General features: G+C 29.7%; 11 protein-coding genes and 2 non-coding genes across 13 annotated transcripts; 9 read left to right on the top strand and 4 right to left on the bottom strand.

Moving 5' to 3' along the window:
• Positions 1 to 441: 441 nt before the first annotated feature.
• Positions 442 to 515, bottom strand: SCDLUD_003398. The gene has a single exon. It is a non-coding gene; the product is annotated as a tRNA-Val (tRNA).
• A 521-nt stretch (positions 516 to 1036) lies between these two features.
• SCDLUD_003399 (uncharacterized protein) lies at positions 1037 to 1981 on the top strand (the record flags this gene model as incomplete). Its single annotated transcript, XM_046077955.1, has 1 exon — positions 1037 to 1981. One exon carries the CDS (start codon positions 1037 to 1039, stop codon positions 1979 to 1981), a length of 945 nt encoding a protein of 314 aa, XP_045934352.1.
• A 108-nt stretch (positions 1982 to 2089) lies between these two features.
• SCDLUD_003400 (2,4-dienoyl-CoA reductase (NADPH)) lies at positions 2090 to 3145 on the bottom strand (the record flags this gene model as incomplete). Its single annotated transcript, XM_046077956.1, has 1 exon — positions 2090 to 3145. The coding sequence occupies one exon, from the start codon at positions 3143 to 3145 to the stop codon at positions 2090 to 2092; it is 1056 nt and encodes a 351-aa protein (XP_045934353.1).
• A 1247-nt stretch (positions 3146 to 4392) lies between these two features.
• On the top strand, positions 4393 to 7560 carry NPP2 (nucleotide diphosphatase/phosphodiesterase NPP2; the record flags this gene model as incomplete). Its single annotated transcript, XM_046077957.1, has 1 exon — positions 4393 to 7560. The coding sequence occupies one exon, from the start codon at positions 4393 to 4395 to the stop codon at positions 7558 to 7560; it is 3168 nt and encodes a 1055-aa protein (XP_045934354.1).
• A 395-nt stretch (positions 7561 to 7955) lies between these two features.
• GTT3 (Gtt3p) lies at positions 7956 to 9491 on the top strand (the record flags this gene model as incomplete). The annotated part of the gene is made up of 1 exon (XM_046077958.1): positions 7956 to 9491. One exon carries the CDS (start codon positions 7956 to 7958, stop codon positions 9489 to 9491), a length of 1536 nt encoding a protein of 511 aa, XP_045934355.1.
• A 904-nt stretch (positions 9492 to 10395) lies between these two features.
• PMP2 (proteolipid ATPase) lies at positions 10396 to 10521 on the top strand (the record flags this gene model as incomplete). Its single annotated transcript, XM_046081443.1, has 1 exon — positions 10396 to 10521. The coding sequence occupies one exon, from the start codon at positions 10396 to 10398 to the stop codon at positions 10519 to 10521; it is 126 nt and encodes a 41-aa protein (XP_045934356.1).
• An 879-nt stretch (positions 10522 to 11400) lies between these two features.
• Positions 11401 to 11709, bottom strand: SCDLUD_003404 (uncharacterized protein; the record flags this gene model as incomplete). Its single annotated transcript, XM_046076665.1, has 1 exon — positions 11401 to 11709. One exon carries the CDS (start codon positions 11707 to 11709, stop codon positions 11401 to 11403), a length of 309 nt encoding a protein of 102 aa, XP_045934357.1.
• Positions 11710 to 12017: 308 nt separating this feature from the next.
• Positions 12018 to 12896, top strand: MMS21 (SUMO ligase MMS21; the record flags this gene model as incomplete). Its single annotated transcript, XM_046077959.1, has 1 exon — positions 12018 to 12896. One exon carries the CDS (start codon positions 12018 to 12020, stop codon positions 12894 to 12896), a length of 879 nt encoding a protein of 292 aa, XP_045934358.1.
• A 212-nt stretch (positions 12897 to 13108) lies between these two features.
• SLM5 (asparagine--tRNA ligase SLM5) lies at positions 13109 to 14614 on the top strand (the record flags this gene model as incomplete). Its single annotated transcript, XM_046077960.1, has 1 exon — positions 13109 to 14614. One exon carries the CDS (start codon positions 13109 to 13111, stop codon positions 14612 to 14614), a length of 1506 nt encoding a protein of 501 aa, XP_045934359.1.
• Positions 14615 to 15070: 456 nt separating this feature from the next.
• On the top strand, positions 15071 to 16846 carry PXP1 (putative indolepyruvate decarboxylase family protein; the record flags this gene model as incomplete). Its single annotated transcript, XM_046077961.1, has 1 exon — positions 15071 to 16846. The coding sequence occupies one exon, from the start codon at positions 15071 to 15073 to the stop codon at positions 16844 to 16846; it is 1776 nt and encodes a 591-aa protein (XP_045934360.1).
• A 548-nt stretch (positions 16847 to 17394) lies between these two features.
• Positions 17395 to 18021, bottom strand: SCDLUD_003408 (uncharacterized protein; the record flags this gene model as incomplete). Its single annotated transcript, XM_046076666.1, has 1 exon — positions 17395 to 18021. One exon carries the CDS (start codon positions 18019 to 18021, stop codon positions 17395 to 17397), a length of 627 nt encoding a protein of 208 aa, XP_045934361.1.
• Positions 18022 to 20813: 2792 nt separating this feature from the next.
• On the top strand, positions 20814 to 22817 carry SCDLUD_003409 (GATA-type transcription factor; the record flags this gene model as incomplete). Its single annotated transcript, XM_046077962.1, has 1 exon — positions 20814 to 22817. One exon carries the CDS (start codon positions 20814 to 20816, stop codon positions 22815 to 22817), a length of 2004 nt encoding a protein of 667 aa, XP_045934362.1.
• An 844-nt stretch (positions 22818 to 23661) lies between these two features.
• SCDLUD_003410 lies at positions 23662 to 23735 on the top strand. Its single transcript has one exon. It is a non-coding gene; the product is annotated as a tRNA-Val (tRNA).
• Positions 23736 to 23807: the final 72 nt, after the last annotated feature.

Here is a 23807-nt window from a genome sequence, read left to right on the forward strand (position 1 = left end):
TGGCTTTCCGAATTTGCTGTTAAAACGTAGCAGAGAGTATAATTTTATTTTTTTTATTGGGCAAACAATTGATCTGGATAATTAACATAAAGTTTTTCAACTATGTAATAGAATTACTGTGTTTTTTTCTTTTGATAAATGAATAAATAGATAAAAGTGAAGGTATGGTTATTTTCCTTTGGTTATTTTTCTTTGGTTATATGACCTTTTTTTTTATTTTATTGTGTAATTGTTTTCTTTGTTTATTTTCTGAATTAAAAAAATTCATTTAATTTTGTTTTATTTACTCGGTTAAACAACTTTTGTTAATCTTGGTATAATAAACAAAAATTTTTGGATTATAAATTTACAATTAATGGCAACCGTGCAACGTTACTATGTTATTCTTTTCTTCAAAGTAAAAAAAAAAAAAAAAGAAAAAGAAAAAGAAAAAACACATTTTGATTTTGCCCAGGATCGAACTGGGGACGTTCTGCGTGTTAAGCAGATGCCATAACCAACTAGACCACAAAACCAGAAATATTGCTCATATCGTAAGCGTAACTCAACCCTAGTCGCAATAATTACGAATTTGAACTTGGTAATTAATTTCTTATTTTATCTAAGATTTTATATTATGACATAGTCTGTCGTTATATGAAATACAAGCCGCAAGCTTATTAAAAAAGAAAAATGTTTTGGTTTAGATAAATTTAGTTTTTCCAATATACGCGAAGATAATTCGCAACTGTTAAAATACATCATTAAATACGACTGTTGTCAGCTGAGTTAGATTGTTCTTCTTATAAGAATTAAGCAATTGGACAACCTGATATTTTTAAGACATTAACTTAAATTATGTTAAAAATTTCATTCTACAAATTATTGGGAAGAAAAAAAAAAAAAAAAAAATAGCAAGAGTTTATAGTATTCTTATTTCAGTTTCACACATTTTTATTTTTACAATTAGTATTATTGAAATAATATTCTGACGAAAAAGAGGGAGAAATCAAATAATATATATACAACACCAAGAAACTACCAAATATATGACATCATGAATAATAAAATTGGTTCTATTCCTTCCCTTGATGGTAACCAAGTTAATGTTATTAATTCTAATGCTAGCAACGAAGATAACTCCCATATATTATCCCCTTCTAGTTCCTCAGCCGCAGTACCTAATATGAAATACTACAAGACCATAATAATAGGACCCAAGAAATCGGGGAAAAGCTCATATTTGTGTAAATTAACTACTACAATTTTCCAAGAGACTTATTATCCTACAAATATAGAAAGTTTCAACACTTTTAATGTAACAATTGATCCTAATGATATTATATTACAACAGAATGAATATAAAGAATTCAATAATTCTGTAACATATGTTAATGATCCAATATATTTTGATGTTTTGGATACATCAGGCATTTCATTGAAGCAGTTTGAAGAACAGGCTAGCGGAGGTAGTGGTAATAATAATAATAATAACGACAACAATAATAATATTAATGCCAATGGTAGAGCTAATCCAATAATGTCCAGTCAATTTCGATTATGTTTAGATTATGAGTTTTGGATAAAGAATCAACTTTTAGGGTGTTTTATCATGTTCGATGTTACCAATTTAAGCGATATAAAATTAACGTATGAGCACATCTTACCATTATTATTCAATAAGATCGGAAAATCTAATGCAGATCAAAATTACAGTAAGCTTTGTTGTATTATAATTGGTAACAAAACTGATTTAAAAATCGACTCGACATGTAAAAAATGGGTCGATAGAATTAAAAAAGACTTTGTTAATAAATACAAATATTGCAATTATGTAGAGTTTAGTTGTAAAGAAGACAATTTAAGTATTTTACAACTACCGCTGCTGGAATTAAGCAAAATAATCGAGATTAGGAAACAGGAAACTATAACTAGCAATCAAAAAGATAAAATTAAGAAATATAAAGATGCGCGATCTAAAGGGGAATGCATAATCCAATAACTTATTTATATAAAGTATATGTTTGATTATGTAAAAAAAAATACATATATGTAAAAATAAATAAGTAAACAAAAAAAAGAAAAAGAAAAAAAAAAAGCAAAAAAAAAGTTACCAGCATGTGTAACCACCATCAATAATCATATTTTCACCAGTGGTATAAGTACTTGCATTATCACTCAATAAATACAACATAGCACCAACAAATTCCTTGGGTTCTGCCATTCTACCGAGAGGAATTCTACTAGTCCATTCCTTTTGTAAAGCAGCACCTTCAGCAGACTGAGATATGACTTTTTTTGTTAAATCGGTTGCAATATATCCTGGAGAAATACAGTTAATTCTAATGCCGTACTTAGCCCACTCACAGGCTAAAGATTTGACCATATGAATGACACCGGCTTTACTCATATTATAAGCCACTTGTGGCTGAGGTGTATTTACAATCAATCCACTCATGCTGCCAATAAAAACGAAGGATACCTTGCCTTTAAAATTAGGCAACGCTAAAGCGTCAACAACAACTTTATCATCTATGTTATTCTTGGTTTCATCCACTTTTGTAGAAATGGACAATCTTCTTCTATTCTTGGGAATGTTTTGAGAAGTCAAGTGTAAATTGGTCAAAGCCTGTGCAAAATATAATGATCCCATTAAATTGACTTTAACCAGATACTCAGCTTTCACTGGGTCATATTGCTCAGCGGGAATGTTATTACAAAACCCAGCAGTATGAACCAATTTGAATGGTATTGTACCGTCATGTTCAGATGTGATTTTGCTAACAATTTCATTGACTTCGTTGCTATTGGAAACATCACATTCCCAGATAGAAATTTTAACGGGGTTGCTATTTTTTGGAGTGATATTATTTTGTTTAATGAACGAATTTAGTTTATCACGAACATCTTTTAATTTCAATAGATCCAAATCAACCAAGGCCAATGATGAGCCTTGCAACAACAAAGCTTGGCATAAAGTATGTGCCAACCCACCAGAACCACCAGTAACTACAGTTACATAGTCATCCAATCTAAAATTGGGGACAATATTGTCAACATTGGGTAGTATTTGCTCTGTCGGTGTGGCCGACTGGACAATGGGTTGGGGAGCATTTGTTTTAGTAGTGAAAGAATCTTTAGAGGAACTGTTGGAATTGATGGTCATTTTTTTTTTTTTTTTTTTTTTTTTTTTTTTTGTGGAATGAATAGGTTACGTTATATATATTAGTGTATATGATTGTTGTATTGGTACTATAATAATATTAGAAACAGAATTCAAGCAACAATAGACTAATTCAATATTAACTCGTTACAATTCAGTTAAAATTTATTGTACTTATATATTAAAATCTTTACTCTGGCCCCTTATTTAAAATGAACTTATAAGATTTAGTTATAATTATAAAAATGGTACACAAATAGAATGGAATAAAAGAAAAAGAAAAAGAAAAAGAAAAAAGAAAAAAAAGATATATAGTTAAGAATAACGTCATTGTGGTTGATAATGCTTTATTCATTCATTCATTCTTTCTTTCTTTCACCACTCCCCCCTCCCCTTTTTTTCTTTCTTTTATTCTTTACTTATTCTTACAATACGTAATACTTCAATACGATAAATGAATATATATATATATATAATAAACAAGTAATATACACTTAGCGATTGCTTTTATGTTTTAGCTGAAGTTTGGTATTTCTTATTACTTATTGCTATTGGTAATAATGTTTTTGTCACACGCCGCACAAAATTAAAATAAAATAAAATAAAAGTATGTGCATTACGTAATAAGTGAAATATTAAAACAATTATTATTTTATGTACCGAAAGATAGATCAAGGCTACTGGCATTTTCCGATATTTTTGTAATTATTAACATTAAAAAGAAAAAAGAAAAAAGAAAAATTGTTGTTATTTGTTTATTTATTTCCTGTTTAAATATAACAACTTTATTATATTTTATTATTTGGATTACACACTAATCTTGATAAATGTTGTTCTAATAGGATAATATCATATATATATAAATAATGAAAAAGAAAGAAAAATACATAAATACATATGTTAAATGTCAGGTGATAAAGGCATATAAGATTACTGTTTGTGGTGATAATGAATTATTAAAAGAAGATCCTAGCTATTTATTTTAGTTGGCACGAGGAAAGCAGCCTTTATAAATCTCGCGAAAAAAAAATTATTCTATTATTAAACTCTCCTTTTTATTTTCTTTTCTTTTCTTTTATTTTATCTTCTTTTATTCTTTTTTAAATTAAATCCTGAATATAATGATAAAAATTTAAAAAAAGAAAAATATTTTCATTATCATTTATAGTACCCAACAAATATATACATTAAAACCTTAATAATAATAATAGTAATAATATTAACAGAGACATATATAAAGGGGAAAAGTTATGTCAAACGCCAGCAATAATATAGATCGTGCGATAGGTGATGATTTAACTTTGGATATACAACAAGACTTCAATAATAATACCGGTATCATCGATGACGATATAGATGATGATTTAGCCTTGGAAAATGATGACTTCATGAATAGCAATAATGCTAATCACAGCGTTACTAATGAACATGTTCCACAAGTAAATCATCCCATCTTATCCAAAATAAATAACCTATTTTCCAATATAAATTCCATCGCATTTAATTCTAGCAGGGAAGGGGGTAGCCATGGCAATATTTTGGATAACAGGAGGAAAAATGTACGTAAAAGCACCAAAAGATTATTTGACAGAATTCATAACACCGACAGTACTCACGACCATGACGCCGAGGGTGGAATTGAATTGTACAATTTAAATGGTGACAAAAATGACAATTCTTTTGACATGGACTTTGGTGGTGATGATGAAGAAGATCCTGATTCATTTGCCGATGAAGCGCATTTCCGCAATGTATTGTATAGAAACAGAAGGAAGAAGAAGTTATTAAAAATAGGACTTTACTTAGGCACCACTATTTTATTATCAACGATTTTTCTATTATTAATTTTATCTATAACTAAAAATCCTAATGGATTGTACACCCATAAAAGTAACAATTTAAATGATGAACCTACTTCCACGGATGACTCTAAAGAAGGAGATGGGAAAGGTGGAGTGAATGACGATGAAAACGATGATGATATAGCCTTTTTCAATAAATACAACAAACTAGATCCGCATAAACTATATTCTAATGGTACTTTGGAAATGTATCCATTAACAATTTTTTTATCGATCAGTGGGATGAATCCAATTTACATTAATAAATGGGACACACCGATTTTGCATGGGCTGTACACTGGTAGAAATATAAATGATATTTTAACGGACTACTACTTTTCAGAAGATGAACAGATTGATGATAGTGGTAACACAGAACGTTCCTTTGTCGAGAAGAGAGATGACAATATCAATTGGTGTGGTGTTTCTACTCCATACATGATTCCATCCTTCCCATCTTTAACATATCCTAATCAATGGACGTTGCTTACTGGTTTATACCCTAATGAACATGGAATAGTTAATGATGAATTTTACTACAATCCGAAAATATTATTGCCAGCACACAGCAGCAACTTGAACAAAAATAAAAACAAAAAATCTGGTAAGAAATGGGTTAACTTTAATGGGTATGATACTAAGAACGAAAACAATTATTACCCTGAATTGTGGAAGGGCGAAAGTGTATGGAATACAGTTCAGAAACTATATTATGACGTTAACAATGGCTATGGGTTTAAAGTTGCCGTTGATAGTGGATGGCCGGGTGCTACAGTGGTTCATAATTTTAGCATTAACAACTTTATAGTTGATATTGATCAAAATGCTAAAAAAACTTTGAATTCTAATGTTACCGAGCCATATTACTTAGATACTTCTAAAGATACCGATGAAAAACTAAATAATATTTTCAAATATATTGATGGAAATCATGATCCATTACAAAGACCAGGACTAATTTTGAGTTATGTATCTGACTTAGAAAATTTACTCCACCAAATTGGTGTTCCCACTTTTAAAGAACGGGAACAAAATACAAAGATATATGATGCATTTGTGAATAAGTTGGGTGAAATTGATTATTTTGTTGGTGAAATTATTGAAAATATAATGTTGAGAAATCTATCTCATATTGTAAACTTGGTGATAGTGAGTGATCATGGCATGAGTTCTATACCTAAAATTGTACATAAGGTAGTTAACACTGGTGAAGATATTACTGGTATAACCACCGATAATGAATCCAGAGTTTTATACTGGAATGACTTATTTCGGACTAAGGAAGATAAGAAATATTTAAAGTTAATTGAAAACGTTTCTGGATACCCACATCTGGCTATTAGAGTGGTTGATGATGACGATGACGACGACGACGACGACGATGATGCTGATGCTGGTGCTGATTCAGAGGATACAAAAAATAACATAGAAGATAGCGACAATAGGCCTGAAGAACATCATGCTACGAAAAATGAAAAAAAACAGGCCAATTTGTATAAGGTGTATTCATTTTTAAAGAAAAAATTTGAGAGTGATACTACTGATCCATTCTTGTCTTCACATTTCCATGTTTACCAAAGGGAAAATATCCACGAATTTGAACTGAGTAAATATCTGGGTAATGGCGCTGATTCTGATGCAAGTAGCAGTACCACAAACAACAACAATGATGACAGAATTGCTCGACTATGGATTATAGCTGATCCAGGATATTACATTTCATCAGACAAAAACATTGGTAACAAATACTGGAATGATAAAAATAAAATTACAAAGAATTTGAAGAGTAATGAGTTTGGTTGTTCCGGGTACGACTATCATTCGATTGATATGAGATCATTATTTGTGGGATATGGTCCGTATTTTGAAAAATATAATCATCATCGTGATGTTACTGGTGCTGACGTACGAAGTAATATAAGATACTTGAAACCATTTAAAAATGTGGAAATTTATGAATTATTATGTCATATGATAGGAGTCTCTAAGCCTAGTCCTAATAATGCTACATTTAAATACCCATTAAGAAATTATATCAATAAAAACAATATTTGGATTAATAACGATAATATTACGAGTTCAGTTTATGATGTGGATGAATTTGAGTATATACTAGATATATTCCCTGATAGTTCGTATTTGGAGTTATGGTATGATTATCACAATGATTTAGGTGAGGATGATAATACCGAGGAGGAAATGGCTGAGCAACAACAAGAGGGAGAGGGAGACTGGGAAGAAGGATGGGAAAGTGACCAAGAGGAGGAAGGATGGGAAGGAGGCGAAGAAGAGGGAGAAGAGGGAGAAGAGGGAGAAGAGGGAGAAGAGGGAGAAGAGGGAGAAGAAGAAGGGAAACAAGAAGATCAGGAAGAAAACAATTCTGTAGAAGAACCACAACAAGATAGTGACGATGATGACACCGACAAATTATCGACATCTTTTAGTTTACCTAATATAAATAGCATACTCGGAGAATTAAGCGATTCAGTCAGTGATATATTTCAAGATGCATGGAACCATACCCAGAAAACATGGGATGAATTAGTTGAAGAAGCAGAAGGATTAATTGGTGAGTGAGTGAATATTTATATAATTTTAAAGTTGCTGTGTATTAATAATAAGTAAAGACAGTCATTATTACAATATATTTTTTGTTTAGTTTTAATTTTTTTTTTATGCAGAAGGTTGTAATATATTTTTAAGGGTGAGATAAATTTTTTTTTTTAAAAAAAAAATAAAAAAATAAAATAACACCAAAACACAATTTTTTTTAATTTTTTTTTAATTTTTTTTTTTAAATTTTTTTTTATTGTTTACTATTTGCAAGATAATTTATAATCTCTTTTAGCTATCTTTTTAAGTTTATCACTCCGATCTTAAGATTTATTGATAAAAGTAAATAAATATATACACCTTAAAAGAAAGAAAGAAAGAAAAAAAAAAAATTAGAAAGATCAAACTTAAAATACAAAATGCCCCATAAACTAAGTGTTATCAAAGCTAAAGAGTTAAGTGAGTTAACACATGATTTCTTCAATTCATGGAAGAAAAAAGAAATCAAAGTAGTAATGGAAAGAGTTGGATTGACTGTAACAAGCAAAATGACAAAATTTACAATGATTGAAGAGTTGGAGGGATTTTTTAATAAAAATGTAATAATCTCCTCATTTGATATGGAAAATTACTTGTCTAAGCATGGGGTTGAAAACCATAGAAATAAAAAAACTTTGAATAAGAGGAACCATCGGGAAGCATACGACAATGCAATTAAAAGCGAGGAGGAAGATGATGCTATTATTTTCAATTTATATGAGTATTTTCAGTTGAAACAAAGATTGATTTATGGCGAGGATAAAATAGGTATGAATGATATAATTAAGGTAGATGAAGAAGAAGAACAAAAAGAAGAAGAACAAGAAGAGGAGGAGGAAGAACAAGAAGAGGAGGAGGAAGAACAAGAAGAGGAGGAGGAAGAACAAGAAGAGGAGGAGGAAGAACAAGAAGAGGAGGAGGAAGAACAAGAAGAGGAGGAGGAAGAACTAGTGGAGGAAGATCAAGTTAAGGAAGAACAAGTAGAGGAAGAACTAGTAGAGGAAGAACTAGTAGAGGAAGAACTAGTAGAGGAAGAAAAAGTAGAGGAAGAACAAGTGAAGGAAGAACAAGTAGAGGAAGAACTAGTAGAGGAAGAAAAAGTAGAGGAAGAACAAGTGAAGGAAGAACAAGTAGAGGAAGAACAAAAACAAGATGGAAAACAAGAGGGATTTGTGGAAGAATTCAAAGAAAACGAACTTATTTCAAGTCAAAATCAAACGGACAACAGTAATGAAGAGGCTTGCGATTTACTGATCACATCATATGAGGATTATCAAGATTTAAAACAAAATCAAGAAAAAAGCCTCATACCAAATAAGAAAAAGAATTACATTGTGAAATTCTTTAATAACTTAAATTTCTGTAACACTAGTCAAGGAGAGTCAAAAGCAAATGATGATAATGTGGTTGATTTTGAGTTTAAATTTGAAGAATGGTGGAATGATATTCAATCGAAAGTAAAAGATAGTAATAATAGCATAAGAGATTACCTATCTACATTAAGTACGGTTGAATTAATATTCACAATTATAGAATATGTTGTTTTAATTTCAAAATTACCCAAGCTTGACAATGGTGACAATAATAATACTTCAAACAAGGAGATTATTTTGTTTGATTTGGCGAATTATACTGTAATCAGTGTACTGCTACCTATGCTAATCAGTTATTACGTTAATTTTATACGTTTTGACATTGAACTATTGAATTCAAGAGACCCATTGATCTACCATATTAGCAAAATACTAATTTTTTTGGTTTTGAATAAATATAGTAAACACATTGTTTGGAATTGTAATTCTTGTAGGTTCAATATTTTCAAATATGGAGATATGAGTATTTTTGATGAAGATGTTTTACAAGTTAGTGTTGTTGGTAGTTTGAGTTGTTGTTTATTATGTTTATATTTGTTTTAGTTGTTACTTGTATCAGTATGAATTATATTTTTGTATATGTATTTCTATTAACATTGTTATTATTATTGAAATAAAAAAGCCCTAATATGGAAAGAACAAGGCAAGAGTGTTTGCCCGGGTAAAAGTTGGGCACGTGCAGAAGACAAGATTAAAAACAACTGAAGCGGAGAGTTTTTTCTTTAAAAAGAAACAGAGCGCGGTATACGAGGATATCCACTGCGTATAATTTTTTGATTTTATTTTTGAGAAATAGAGGTTGTTTTCGCCCTTTGTATTTTGTTATCAAAAACATTGCAAATTAAAAATGCGCGTTGTTTGTTTGTTTGTTTGTTTGTTTGTTTGTTTTCGTTCTTTTTTATTCCGAGTTATTTTTGTTTTTATTAAGCATATTAAAAATAAAAAATAAAAAATAAAAAATAAAAAATAAATTCCCTCACTCCACGACAACAGAAAACAGCGTGGCAGAAAACCCATCTCCCGTGCTAACCGTCCATCCATCGCCCCTATTTTGTTTGTTTCCCTTGCAAATAGCCCGCACAAGCTTTTACTTATAAAGTGGTGGTAAATAACAAACTAAAAATAATATCACGAAAAGTTTGCTTGTTTTATTTTTATCTTTTTATTTGAATGCATTTTATAAATTTAAATTCTTTTTCATCATATATATAAAAATACCATCTTTTCACTTATTTATTTTTTTTTTCTCTCTTTTTTTTTTTTTCTTTCTTTTTCCTCCCAGTTCATTTTTACCTTTCCAATTTCTACCTCTTCTGTCTCAAGGCTTAAATCTTTCCTTTCTGTTTCTTAATTAGTCAGATCTTCTTTATCATTAATCACTCTGTCTGTAGATCATCAGAAAAAGAAAAAAAAATAAAAAACCAAAACATACATAAATCACATAGAAATGCAATTGTTACCAGGTGGTGTTATTTTAGTTTTCGTTTTAGTCGGGTTGGCTGGTATTACCATCGTTTTGACCATTGCTTACAACAAATATAAGGCTAGAAAAGCTGCTTTAGACAGATTTTAAAAAAAAAATAATAATATCTAAATGACTACGCTGCTATTTGTTTATTTATCCAGGGGCTAATATTTGAGAAGTTGAAACGAAAGATTAATTAAAAAAATATTTTGGGATAATTTTTTTTTTTTTTAATTTTTTGTTTTGCTTTTCGAATTTTAGTTTTTGCTTTGATTTTAATTTTAATTTTTGTTTTTTTGTTTTTATTTTTTGTCTTAACTTTAATCAATTAATTTTCAATTGTTTTTTTCCTAATATTTTCCTATTTGGATTTTTTTTTGTTTAATCGTTTAATACCAATCGTTAATAATAATAATAATAATAATAATTTAAGAAAACAGACATCAAATAGAAATATTTCTTTTTTTATGTTTGGAGGTATTTGTTTTGCTGTTATCTCTACCATGGGGGGTTATTTTGAAAAACAGGACTAATGCTATGCGTTTTGGCATGTTTTGTCATGTTTTTAATTTGCTATTGTGTGTGAAGCGAATTAAAACAAAATCATGTAAGATGTGTCCATTTTCGTACTGGCTATTTTTTTCACCTGCCTCCTGTACATTTTTTGGTAATAGTGCAATTGATACTTTTTTTAATTTTAATTTTAATTTTTAATAAAAAAAAGAAAGAAAGAAAAGAGAAAACGAAGCTGTGTGTGCTATTTTTTTTATTTCTGAATTTTAATATTTTTTTTCTAATTTTTTTAATTAATATATAATATAATGTATATATTTTTGTGTGTGTTAATGTGCTAATTCTTTTTTTCTGCTTTTTTAAAATTTTCTTTTTTTTTCTACAATGGAGGTCCATTTAGGATTAGCTTAAATCTAGTTGCTATTCTTGTATGTATGGGTTTGGAATCATTGACTGGAGGGGGAGGGTTAGATTTTATTCTTTGCTTTCCAGGTAATTGTCGATGTCATCCAACAATTGAAGAGTGTTTTCACCACTAGCTGCCCGCTTTAGCAAATCAGAAGTATATTCCAATTGTAACTCGATTAGGTCTTGGTATATTGTATTATTAGTGGGTGTATCTGCAGTAATATTGATACCAGCTGTTGCATTAATATGCTTACATATTTCTTTTAGTATTTTTAATTTGGTAGGTTTTATAATATCATTGTTTAATTCTAATATCTGTTTTTCTATGTCAGTTATTCTCACACTTGTGGGTGTGTGTGATGTAGCAATAGTCATTTCTATGAAAGGAGTTTGAGAGAGTGTGATTATAAAAGGTAACTAGTTAGAACGGTCGTCCAATTGTAAACGTTGTTTAGTTAGGAAGATTGTCTGGTTAGAAAGATTGTCTGGTTAGAAAGATTGTCTGGTTAGAAAGATTGCCTAATTATAAAAGTTCTCTGGTCATAAAAACTCATTATGTTTATTTACCCGGAATATTTTTATAAACAAACATCCCTTCCCATTGCAATAAAAAAAAAAAATAGCCAAGTTAATAGTTTAATCCAACATTAAAAGATTCTCTCGTCAATGATAAACCACCAACAATGACCTTCAACATAGATAAAGAGCTTATAACGTTGCCTATCCATCAAAATACTATCAAAGAATATAATGAACAGTTAAGGTATCCACCTTCTATGTTTAATAACAATTACAACATCGATTTTAAAACTCAAACTAAACAGCTTTTGGAGACATATATAGATTGTTACATTGCTGGGATTGTCGATTTAGCTAATTCTACATCCAAAATAAATAAACTGGGAGGAAATTATATAAAATATCTACATATTCAATACGCTAATAATACAGTCCTAAAGAATAAGCTAGAACAGTTTAAAACAGATTACAAAAACATATCAAAAGATATAAGTACTGATAATCTTACTCTAGATTATATAGTTAATGATGAAAACTACTACTTTAGCCAACTTTTAAATAATATTGTGAGCACAGAAGGCAGTTCCACTTCAACCGACACTGATTTCAATAATTATTGTAAAAATTTAAATGATCCATTATTAAAGGTGTTTAAATGTCTACCATTACTACTAAAAGACCCAATGTGTGTTTTACCAGATGACGAGGAAAACAATATCAACAACAATGATGACGATGATGTGAAGGTTGCTGGCGGTACTATTGAATTAACTTGTCCAATCACTTGTAGACCTTATGCTTATCCAATGATTAGCAGAAAGTGCAATCATGTCTTTGATAAAGATGGTTTAACCAATTACTTCCAAAGTAATGAGGATGGAAATCAAATCAAATGTCCTCAAGGAGCATGCAAAGCTTATTTAACCATGAGTGATTTTATTAAGGATGATATTATGGATCTAAGATGCAAAATCTATAAGAATATCTCGAAGAAGAACAAACTCAATAAGAACAATGACAATATAAACGATGTTATTTTGTAGAGAGTGTTATATATATTTATACTTGATAAACAACATAAATAACTTTTTTTCTTGAAAATTGTTATGTTACCAAAAATTATAGAACCAAAGAAAATTTTTTTTTTCTATATTTTTTTTTTTTTTTTTTTTTTTTTTTTTTTTTTTTTTTTTCCTATATTTTAATTTTTTTTGCAAGATAAATAATACCAAAAGAGAGACCTAGACATACAAAGATGCCAACGTTAACTACCATTAAAAACTTGTTTGTTCAAGCCAAAAATATATCAAAACCAACAATATTAAATAACACGCAGGTTAATGGGTGGGTTAAATCTGTTAGAAACTTGAAACATATAACTTTTGTAGATATTTCTGATGGTACAACTTCGTCCAATTTAAAAATAGTTATTCCTAAACTACAAAACATCAGTCCATTGAAAATGGGTGAAAGTGTAAAAATTATAAATCCAGAATTAATACCTACTGCAAATAAAAGAGAACAACTATTTGAAGTCAAGATCCATAATGGTGGTAGCGATAGCAATGACAATAATCTCAGCCAATTGATTAAATTAGGCTCCATTGATCCAGCTACGTATCCATTACAAAAAAAACAATTAGGTTTAAACTACTTGAGAAATACTGCACCTCAATACAAGTTTAAAACGGACTACCTAAGTAGTATGATGAGATTCAGATCTTTTATTGAACTCCAAATATTCAAAACCATGGATGAGATGGGCTATATTAAAGTATCCCCTCCCATAATAACCGGCTCTGACTGCGAGGGTGCTGGTGAATTATTTGAACTGCTGCCAAGAGGTTACTTTAAAAAGACCAGCGCCCCTATCAGTCAAGGAACGCCGGCTCTCAGCAATTCGTACTTGACTGTCTCTACGCAATTACATTTAGAAGTTCTCGCCCAATCTTTAAGCAGTGTTTATACCTTGACACCGTGCTTTAGGGCCGAAAAATCAGATACTAATAGACATTTGAGTGAGTTTTGGATGATGGAGTTAGAAACTTGTTTTATTGAAGACATTCACGAGCTATGCGGTATCACCCAATCGATTTTGAAAGAAGTTATTAAAAATTGCATTCCCCACTATGAAGAATTATTACCAAACATGAAGCCATTGGATATTGATGGAGGTAGTACAAAAATGGACAAAAAAAAAATTCTTGATTCATGGGAAAATTTAGTTAAGAATAAGTGGCCTATTGTAACATATACTGAAGTTATTAACATTTTGAATAGGAAAATTAAAGAGTCCAAAGTCCAATTTTTTAAATATAATAATGGCAAGGAGGTGCAATGGGGCGATGATATACATAGCGAATATGAAAAATGGTTGGCCGGCGAGTATTTTGCATCTCCAGTATTCGTAATTGACTACCCCAAAAATATCAAAGCATTTTACATGAAACAAAACACCCCTGATAATAAAACAGTTTCTTGTTTTGATTTATTGGTCCCTGAGATCGGAGAGATTGTTGGTGGCTCAATGAGAGAGGATAGATATGATGTACTATTGAAGGAGATGGAGGCAAGGGGTATGTCGTCTAATAGTGATCCTAGTTTAAAATGGTACTTAGATTTAAGAATGAACGGCACTGTTCCTCATGGTGGTTTTGGTTTAGGTATAGAAAGATTTGTAACTTATTTATTTGGTGGTCACAATAACATTAAGGATGCTATTCCATTCTACAGAGTAGCCAACGGTCCAATTGATATTTAATTTAATTTAATTCATTTTTTTTTCTTTTTACAGAATTATTATTAGTAAGAGCCGATTAGATATGTGCTTTGAAGTGGAGTAGGGAAAAAATCAATTAAATGAGTCACAATTCATTTTCACACATTTTTTTTCCACCTTTTTTTAAATTTTAATTTTAGTTTTAGTTTTAATTTTAATTTTAATTTTAATTTTAAGGAAAAGATGACGAGCCGGAAACAAGCTTTCCTCTTCCTTTCTCCTTCTCTCCCCCTCAAAAAGAAAAAAAAAAACAAAAAAACAAAAAAAAAAAAACCACACATATATAATGTACATACAAATGGAAACTTTTATTTTTTTTTATTTTTTTTATTTATTTTGAATTTTGGCAAGCTTGTAAATATAATCACTACACAATCAATCGATTTCTATACACTGTCATATATAACAGTAGGTAAGTAATAACAATAATAAATAATAATGAATGATAACAATATCTGTGAACAAATTACGCAAAATTTAATTAAATATGATGTTACTGTGGTTTTTGGTATTGTTGGTATCCCTATTGTGGAACTAGCCAATCATTTTATCAACTCCAAAAAAATCAAATTTATTCCTTTTAGAAATGAACAGGCCGCTTCGTATGCAGCTTCATGCTATTCTTATTTGATGAGTAATAGCAGCAAAAGTAAAATATGTGGCTTGCTAGTTGTTGGCGGACCAGGTATTATCCACGCATTAAGCGGTGTATTTAATTCTATTGAAAATAAATGGCCATTATTGGTTATGGCCGGTAGCTTAGAGGCTTCAAGTTTATATAAGGCTGGCGGCAGTGGATTTCAAGAGTTAGATCAGGTTAATTTATTAAGTAATTTCCATATCAATTTCACTGGTAGATTAGATACTAATATTCCTAATTGTCCTGATAGGGTATTTCATAAAGCCATAAATGGTTGTATTCAGTCCAATAATGTTTCTTACATAGATATTCCGGGGAATTTAATATCTAATAACAATGGTACTAATAATAATACCTCTATTAATACAACTTCTAGTAGCAAATACAACATAACTTCTTTAAAAATTAGACCGGATCCAAATGCTATCAAACTAATTGCTTCGACTATTATAAGAAAAAGCAAAATGAACTTGCTATTGGTGGTTGGTAAAGGCGCTGTTAATTCATCTGCAGCAATAAGAAAATTTGTTAATAAGTACCAGATACCGTTTTTGCCGACTCCAATGGCAAAGGGGATAATAGAGGACTCTAATCCGTTGAACGTTTCTTCTGCAAGATCGGCAAGTTTGCAAAAAGCAGAGTTGGTTATTGTTTTGGGTGCTAGATTAAATTGGATCTTACATTTTGGTGAATCACCCAAGTGGAATGATAATGTACAATTTATTCAGGCCGATAGGGATCCAAAAAGTTTAGAATTTTCCAATGACACCAATAAATACGTTGGCTGTTTGGGCGATATTGATTTATTTGTTAATGATTTAATGGCTAGTTTGGATCTTGAAATTGCCACCAACAATACTTTAAAATTAAATAACTTGATTCAACTAGTCAAAAAACAAATCGAATGGAATGTTGAAAAATTAAAATTAAAAGAGTCAAAACCAGGTTACCAAAATTTGCTGACCTATAACCAAGTTTATTCAAACATCAGAAGCCACTTAATTGATTCAGAAACCATTATTGTGGCCGAAGGGGCCAATACTATGGACATTGCAAGAATCTCATTTCCAACAGATTATCCTAAGAGAAGGTTAGACGCGGCAACTACCGCTACAATGGGCTGTGGATTACCGTATGCTATAACTGCTAAATTAACTAACCCAGACAAATTAATACTATGTATTCAAGGTGATTCTGCATTTGGTTTTTCTGGAATGGAGTTAGAAACTGCTCATAGATGTAACTTACCAATTATTGTTATCGTAATGAACAACAGCGGGATATATCATGGGTATATTAAAAATAAAAATGAGACCGGAAACCTTTGTCCTTCTACTGCTCTAAGCAAAAATTGTAGGTACGATTTAGTGGCACGTGGTTTAGGTTTTAAAGGGTACTTGGTACATGATTTAAGAGAACTAAATGAAGCTTTTATCAAAGCTGTTAAAGACTATAAAGAAAATGGAGTGGGTAGTTTATTAAATGTTATCATAGAGCCTGGAAAACAAGGGAAATTAGAGTTTGGTTGGCAAGGTAAAAACGGAACAAACACTGCCGCTAGAGCCAAATTATGATCTTTGTGATTTTATGTATTATATTATTTAGTGTATTTAATCAACAAAAAAAAAAAAAAAAAAAAGACCCCTCCTCCCGATATTGTATTGCTTTCCAAAGTTTTTTTTTTTTTTATTATTTAAAGATTACGCTTAAAATGACTTTTTATGTTCAAAATTAGTCAAAGGGAACAAGGAAAAAGGAAAAAGGAATAGGAATGAAGGATTTAAATGTGATTATGTGATTAATCCGAACTGTCCGTCAAGCGAAATAATTTAAATAATTTTTTGTTTTCGGTTTCTACACAGTAGTTTTCACTGCCCAAAGGAAATTTCCTATATTAAGTTCCCTCGCTTAATGTCTGGCACCAGCATGATAGTATTTCTCCCCTCAATCAATCAACTTTTCCCGATTTGGTCTAACATGAAAGCATATGTCAAGAATTTATATATTATTGACTTTACGGTCTCTTTTTTATATTTAGAGTTTTTTTCTTAAAAGTGAAAAAAAAAAAAAAAAAAAAAAAAAAAAAAAAAAAAAATTAATACTATTAATATTATACCCTACTCTATAAAAAAACCATTAATGAAGAAAAAGTCATAAATATAAAACCAATATTACCATTGCCATACATATAATTAAATGCATTATTTTTCGAGCTGGCTTTAATAGTACTAGAACTACCACTATTACTGCTAGTAGAATCTTGCTCATCATTAAACCCACCGTCTACGTTTCCCGTAACAACACTACTGGTACTAGTACTTACAGTAGAACTTTTGTTTATTGATGGTAACGAAGATATAGTGGATGTTGAAGTTGAATTTTTAATGGTGGTGGTGGTTTGTGTCACATAATAAACATTGTTAGTTTCTACTCTACTAGAAAAAGAAGATGATGTCGTATTTGTTGGGTTGTTACTTATTAACAAAGTACCCAAAAGTGAATCACTTGGAAGAATGGTATTCTGAATAACGCTCTTAACAGAAAACTCAGTACTAGCAGTGGTATTATATGCATTTTTTGTTCCTGTTGTTAAGGATATACCTGTGGACGTATGTGTGTCAATGCTTACATCTATAACCAATGAATCTGATGGGATAATCATGGTATTATCATCTAAAGCGGATGACTCCGAATATAATGCTGATGTAAATAAAGAATGTTTGCTAATGAAAGTTGCATTAGTAACCATTATAGCGAATAAAAATAAATATAAATTCTTGAAAAAAACCATGATTGTTAAGATTTCTTTGTATATATGTGTGTATGTTTATTTTTATTCTTTTATTCCTACCATTGTATTGATTCAACAGGATAAGATCAAAATTTGACGAAATAATTTCACAGAATATTTCATTCACCAACTAACAATTCTGCTTTTATATATAAGTTTAGTAGCATGTTGTATTTTTTCCTTTTATTTAAAAAAAAAAAAAAAAAAAAAATGAAGTTGGAGATGTTTTAAATAGATTCAGTCGAAAAATACAACGTAAAATGTGTTGATTTGAAAAAAAAAAAAAAAAAAAAATTAATTTGTTTGAGAATTAAATTGTAATATTCTTTTTTGACTTAAGTGTCTAGATCTTTGTTTTATTAGTTTAAATAATAATAAAAATAATAATAGAATAATACTAAAAGTGCTGTTAAAAAAAAGAAAAAAACTTAAAACATCCACTTTTAAAAGTAAAAACAAAACGAAAAAAAAATAGAAGAATGCAATTCATGGAATTAAGACACTTTGACAATAGTTTTAGATTAATTTAAAACTTAACTTTTTTTTTTTTTCATGTTTTGAAATGTGCTATTTTTGTATATTGGTCTGAAAAAGATATTGGTGCAGTAAAATACAAAATGTATACGTCATATTTTATTTTTTTTTCCTGATCTGAAATGTTTTCCTAATTTTTTCGGGTATTTTTTTTCGTGGTTTTTTATTTGAAACATTCAATAACAAAAAAAAAATAATACGGCAATACTATATCATGTTCGAAATATTTATTCCAAGACATTTCCGTGCCTCGAAGATATTTCATCTGTAACAATTATATTTAAAATATATAAACAGACATGGATTTTTTAAATTTATTTTCTTGATTTATGCTTTATGAGCTGAAATTATACATGTATATTGTGTTTTTAGCACCAAGCAATTCGATAACATAACCTTTGAAACATTAAGGACTTGATAATATTTTTTTTTTTCAACAACAGCCAAAAAAAAAAACATTGGTTTGAATTTTACTAAAATAATATTACAAAAGTTGCCAACTTTAAGATAAACCACTACAAGACATAAAGTTTGTGTATCATAAACCCTCTCCACTCCCCCCCTCTTACAAAACATCGATGAGCAACTATTACATAATTAAAAAAAATATTTGAGAAACCACAGATAAATATTCAAAATAAAACATTTTGTTTGTTTTTCCAAAAAAAAAGCATTTTATACGGAATGTCAGATTAAATCATTTTCGTTTTGGGTAAAAAAGGTGTAAAGTACCCGGATACATATGCGGCTATGGAATATAAAATAGATATATATATATATATATATATAACGCACAAAATTAAAAATTATCACTCATTCAAGAAGTTTTGTGTGTGTGTGTAAAGTAGTAAATCTTAAGGACTAGGGCTTATTCTCACCCGCTTTGTTGTTTTAGTGATAATCAGGAATATATTCTAGAATAAGTCCGATATTATTTAATACTGTTAAATGAAATAATGTAATATAAGAAATAGCTTGTTTTTGTTGTTGTTGTTGTTGTTGTTGTTGTTGTTGTTGTTGTTGTTGTTGTTGTTGTTGTATAGGATGAGGATAAAGGGAGTGAAAAGAACAGGAGGATAGAAAAGAAGTATGATGAGACATTAAGAATATTTTATATTAAATACTAGTATAACATTTTTCCTTTTCTTTTTCTTTTTAGGGGACACTTGATTTCCCAATATAGCATTGTAATTTATTTATTGCTAAGAAAACGTTGTAATAAAAAGGAAAAAGCAAGAAAAAAATAACGTTACGAGAATTCATTTTATAAGGGGCAAGAAAAGGAAAAAAAAAAGGGGGTGGCGCGCATGTAATCTATGCATATGAATATATATTTATATATTTAACCGCCCAGATACTACTACTATATAAATACTCCCCACAAACACACTCAAAAAAGAGAGAAAAAAAAAAAAGAAGATACATTTTCCATCTCATCTCATCTCATCTCATCTCATCTCATCATCTTTCATATTTGTTTCCTCATTTGCGATTTTTACTTTCTATCCAAAGCATGACAATACTTAAAAAAATAAAATAAATAAAAAAATAAATAAATAAATGAATAAATAGATAAATAAATAAATAAAAATAAAGTTTTATGCTTTAATTGTCAAGGATTAGACAGAAAGGATTAGATAGAAAGAAAAAAGATAGAAAAAAAAAATAGCAAAAGGTACAACTAAATAGGTAAAACATATATATATATACATTACTCAATATAGAAAACTTTCACATAAAAAGAAAATAATTAAAACTATAGGGGAAAACAGCAAAACCTCACATAAGGAAAAAACAAAAAAAAAAAAAAAAATTATAGAATATAGAAGGAAAATAGCAAATATATATACATATAAATAGAAGTAGGAATTACGAGTAAGCTTATTAGTTTTGTGGAAGGGTGTATAAAAGTAAGAAAGTTTTGGTGTCTTTTATTTTTTCTAAATATTTGCTATCTCCTTATTTTTTTTTATCTTTTAACTCCTCACACAGAAATAAACGTTATATTATTATACCGAGTAAAATAAAATAAAATAAAATAAAATAAAATAAAATAAAATAAAATAAAATAAAATAAAATAAAATAAAATAAAATAAAATAAAATAAAATAAAATAAAATAAAATAAAATAAAACATTAATACATATATCTGAAAACAAAGCACTATCTGTTCTACTGCTGCGATACTATTGAACTCTATTTTATTATACTACTTAATGTTCTCCACACCGAAGAGCGCAGTGTTTAAGACATTTATTTCTTCTTCTCCCACTTTCAATAGTAACAATAATGGTAAGGATAAAAACTCTAACGATGCTGTTACTACCAATACTACTTCTAATGAAACTAACGCTTTGACTACCGTCGATGCCCATGACCTGACCAACGGTAAAATAATGGCTTCCACCCAGTCAAATAAAGGCCAGACCAATAATGTTACAAGACTACCCAGCATTACTGAATTATTCTCGAGCAGTATTAGTAACAGACACACTGTGGACCCACAGATATCTCCCTTAAGTCCAACATCTGTTCGTTTTAGAACACCAAATTACTCTTTGGATAATACAAATCCACAACGATACGTAACTTTTAATACATACAGCAGTGTTTGCGACGATGATGATTATCAGAAAAATAACCATAATAATTCGAAATCTAGCAATTTTTTACATTTTAACAGATCTCCACAGCCTACTAGTAATATTTCCACCCACTACAACCCCACTAAACCAACAATAACAACAACTACTACTACTACTACTAGTAGTAGTAATAACAGCAATAACAGTAGCCCACAAAAAAGAAATTCTTTGGACAAGTTATGCACGGCTATTCAAGCTGTTGAACAGGGCGAACCTTGTTCTAAAGATAATATTACTATTACTAATACTAGGAACAACTCAGTAAATTATTCTCGATCTTACTCTATCGACAACCTTATGGATATTAGTGATAAAAGTTTTATGGAAGATAAAAGTGACTATAGCAAATGTAAAGAAACTTTGAGCAATTTGAATAATTTTGTAGTACAATTACAAAATTATAATAAGAAATGGGATACTATTTTGAGCAGTGATAGCAATAATAACAACAGTGACAATGACAATTTTAATAAATATTTGAACATTCAAGATATTCACCATGCTCTTGAACTAAATGCAGCTTATAGAGCCAATTTACAGGTACTAATGAACATCAAAAAGAAAAACTTAAAAGTTTATCCAGATTCAGATTTAAATATGGCTTCCTCTTTAACATCATCATCATTATCATCGTCATCGTCATCCTCCTCTTCTAACACTACTTCGGTCACTAATTCTTTTAGTGCTACTCAGCAACTGCAACCACCACAACAGTTGAATCTACCGCTAAACTTACAACCACTACCGTTACCACAATTGTCCAACAAAGATGAAAAACCTATTTTGAATGGTGCTGGAAGTTTTATATATCCATTGGCTAACCGGAACAGTATTGCTAATGTTGCTACCCTTACCGAAAATAAAAATAACAACAATACTAACACCAATAACGATGGTATTAGTGGCGGTGGTACTGCTAGATCAACTTTTATCAATGCTCCCACCCACAGAAAAACTATATCTGATCCCTCTAGTATGAATTATCATCACAACAACATTAATACTAAAAGAAGCTTAGTTAATAATCATTACGGGACACATATGGTCACTCTTTCTAATATTTTAGCCATCCCAGCTAATTCAGAAGAGTTACCACATTCTTTTGGTACTACAAATACCACAGCAACCAGCAATAACATTATACGGGGGAAAAAAAGAAGTCATATTAAAAGTAAGAGTATGACGATGCCCAAATCTACCTATAATAGTAGTATTCCAACCAAGAGAAATAATAGTATTATTCCCTCCTATTCGAATATAGGCATTAAAAAAACTAAGTCAGCAGATGGGAAAAAAGCAAACGATCCCAGTAAGACAAACAATAGTAGTGATATGAAATGTTTGCACTGTGGTCAAAATGATACACCAGAGTGGAGAAGAGGTCCATATGGTAATAGATCGTTGTGTAATGCATGTGGGTTATTCTATGGAAAATTGATTAGGAAATTTGGCTTTAATGATTCCAATTTATTAATGCATTATAGAAGATCTAAAAATGCTGATGATAGAAGGGTCCCTAAAGCTGTTGAGGTTCCAGAAAAATTTATTGCAGAGTATAATAGGAACTTGGAATAATCACATTTTACAACTCCAGAATACGAACACACACACACACACACATATATATATATATGTTTATGGTTATTTACATTTAGTTTCGAGATAAAATGCTCTTTATAGCCCTAAACATTAAGAGTCAAAATGTTTAGACAATTTCCCGTAGAATAATCTACAAGTATTACCCCAAGGTTTATTACCATTTGGTCCTTTTTTTGTTAATCTAGTGTATAATTTTACTGAGAGCATAAGAATTACATGCCAATATTGATATATCCTCATATTGGGTTTAATTTTCACACTTTTAAACCCGTCCCTATTTTCTGTATTGAAATGGGAAGGAACAATATTATTACTACGGTAGTTTTTAGTTTAACTCTGTTATTTTTGTGATTATAACATAGCACTACCTTTATTTATTCCCAAATTGTATTATTATTTGTATTATGATTTGATATTTTACCAGTTAGTTTATTTTATTTCATTTTTTCCTAAGCGATTAATTAATAACTAATTACCTTTTTCGTTTGTTTTATTGCCTGTAATAGACTCTATACTAATGACCTTATTATCACATTATAATTTATAGAAATATATATATATATATATATATGTTGTTATTATTTATTATTTAGCAAATTCAAATAGGTTTTGTTTTATGCTTTCTAAATTTTTTTAGCTTATCTTTATTATCTTGGAGACAAGTAAAACAACGATGCTAATTTGGATGGATTCATAATTATATTTGGTTTGTTATATTTGGTTTGGAATTCTTTTTTGATGCGACATTATATGGGGCTGGCTATGACCATGAGGACAAGAGATGAAAGTATAAGAGGTAACTTATAAAGTCAATATTTCTGGTTTTGTGGTCTAGTTGGTTATGGCATCTGCTTAACACGCAGAACGTCCCCAGTTCGATCCTGGGCAAAATCAGTGAATTATGGTTAATAGGGCTAATTAGCTTTGTTGGCCAGTTTAATTTTTTTTAGAAAATTATTTAATTTC

Source organism: Saccharomycodes ludwigii, chromosome IV (genome assembly GCF_020623625.1).
Source record: "Saccharomycodes ludwigii strain NBRC 1722 chromosome IV, whole genome shotgun sequence".
NCBI lineage: Eukaryota > Fungi > Ascomycota > Saccharomycetes > Saccharomycodales > Saccharomycodaceae > Saccharomycodes > Saccharomycodes ludwigii.